This window comes from Cynoglossus semilaevis, chromosome 13 (assembly GCF_000523025.1).
Source record: "Cynoglossus semilaevis isolate Cse_v1.0 chromosome 13, Cse_v1.0, whole genome shotgun sequence".
NCBI classification, from domain to species: domain Eukaryota; kingdom Metazoa; phylum Chordata; class Actinopteri; order Pleuronectiformes; family Cynoglossidae; genus Cynoglossus; species Cynoglossus semilaevis.
The window spans coordinates 229,364-230,190 of record NC_024319.1 but is presented as its reverse complement, the minus strand read 5'-3'; the positions used below and the strand labels follow the sequence as shown (position 1 = coordinate 230,190).

General features: G+C 54.3%; 1 protein-coding gene across 3 annotated transcripts in view; it reads right to left on the bottom strand.

Annotated features, from left to right (window-relative positions):
* Positions 1 to 6: 6 nt before the first annotated feature.
* The window catches only part of shisa7a (shisa family member 7a), an 8,743-nt gene continuing 7,922 nt past the window's right edge, over positions 7 to 827 (bottom strand). For all 3 annotated transcript variants that reach the window (XM_017037853.2, XM_017037851.2, XM_017037852.2), the window contains one exon: positions 7 to 818. In XM_017037853.2, the coding sequence (XP_016893342.1) occupies positions 327 to 818 (492 nt within the window). In that variant the 3' untranslated portion in view covers positions 7 to 326. The remainder of the gene's footprint in view (positions 819 to 827) is intronic.

Genomic DNA, 827 nt, shown 5'->3' with positions numbered 1-827 from the left:
ATCTGGGTTCCTGTCTAATATGGCTCCTGAGATCTTTTTTTATAAACATATAAAACGTCTCTTCATTTTCTACTCAGTCTTTCTCCAGCGACGGCACCGCTGTTGTTGGCGTTATGGCAGATTCACTTACAAAATATGGCTGATGTGGACGATCACATGACGGGGACTCTGGTTCCCAGCTAAAGTTAATTCAGTCACTGTGTTTAAGCTACGTAATTACAGGGAAACACTAAGAGACCTCAACACACCCAACGTTCTCTCTCTGGTGGTGGAAAAGCAGAACGGTTCTGGTTCTTTACGTTGGTGTGAACTCGGTGAACTTGGTCTCACACTGTCACCTCGTTCTTACTCCCTGTCCTGATACCCTGACTCCCTCCACTTCCTCCTGACCCCCCACTTCCTCCCCCAGGTATAAAATGTAGCTGCTCAATGGTGTTCTGCCTCTTTGCTGCAAAAGCCATCCTTCTGGCGCTGTGGCCCCCCAGCGTTCCTGTTCCCATGACGACCCCAGCCCCTGCCATCTCACCGGTCCAGCCCATGCCCCCGCTCATGTGCCCCGTCATTGCTGTGCTCCTCTCCTGCTCTCTTCCTGACGTGGGGTGAGAGTTCATCTTGATCATGTGGTGGCGGTCCAGGGATGGCGTGGCGCAGACGTTCTGCTGGGATTGGGCCTTCTGCTGGCGAGGCAGCGTGGGGACCACCCCTCCTGTGTTGGCGTATGGATCTACCACCCCCATCCCACCCACCCCCATCCTGTCTTCCAGATGGTCTGGTGACATGAGCAGCCGCTCCTGTCGCTCCTGTCGCTCCTGTCGCTCCTGTCTGTC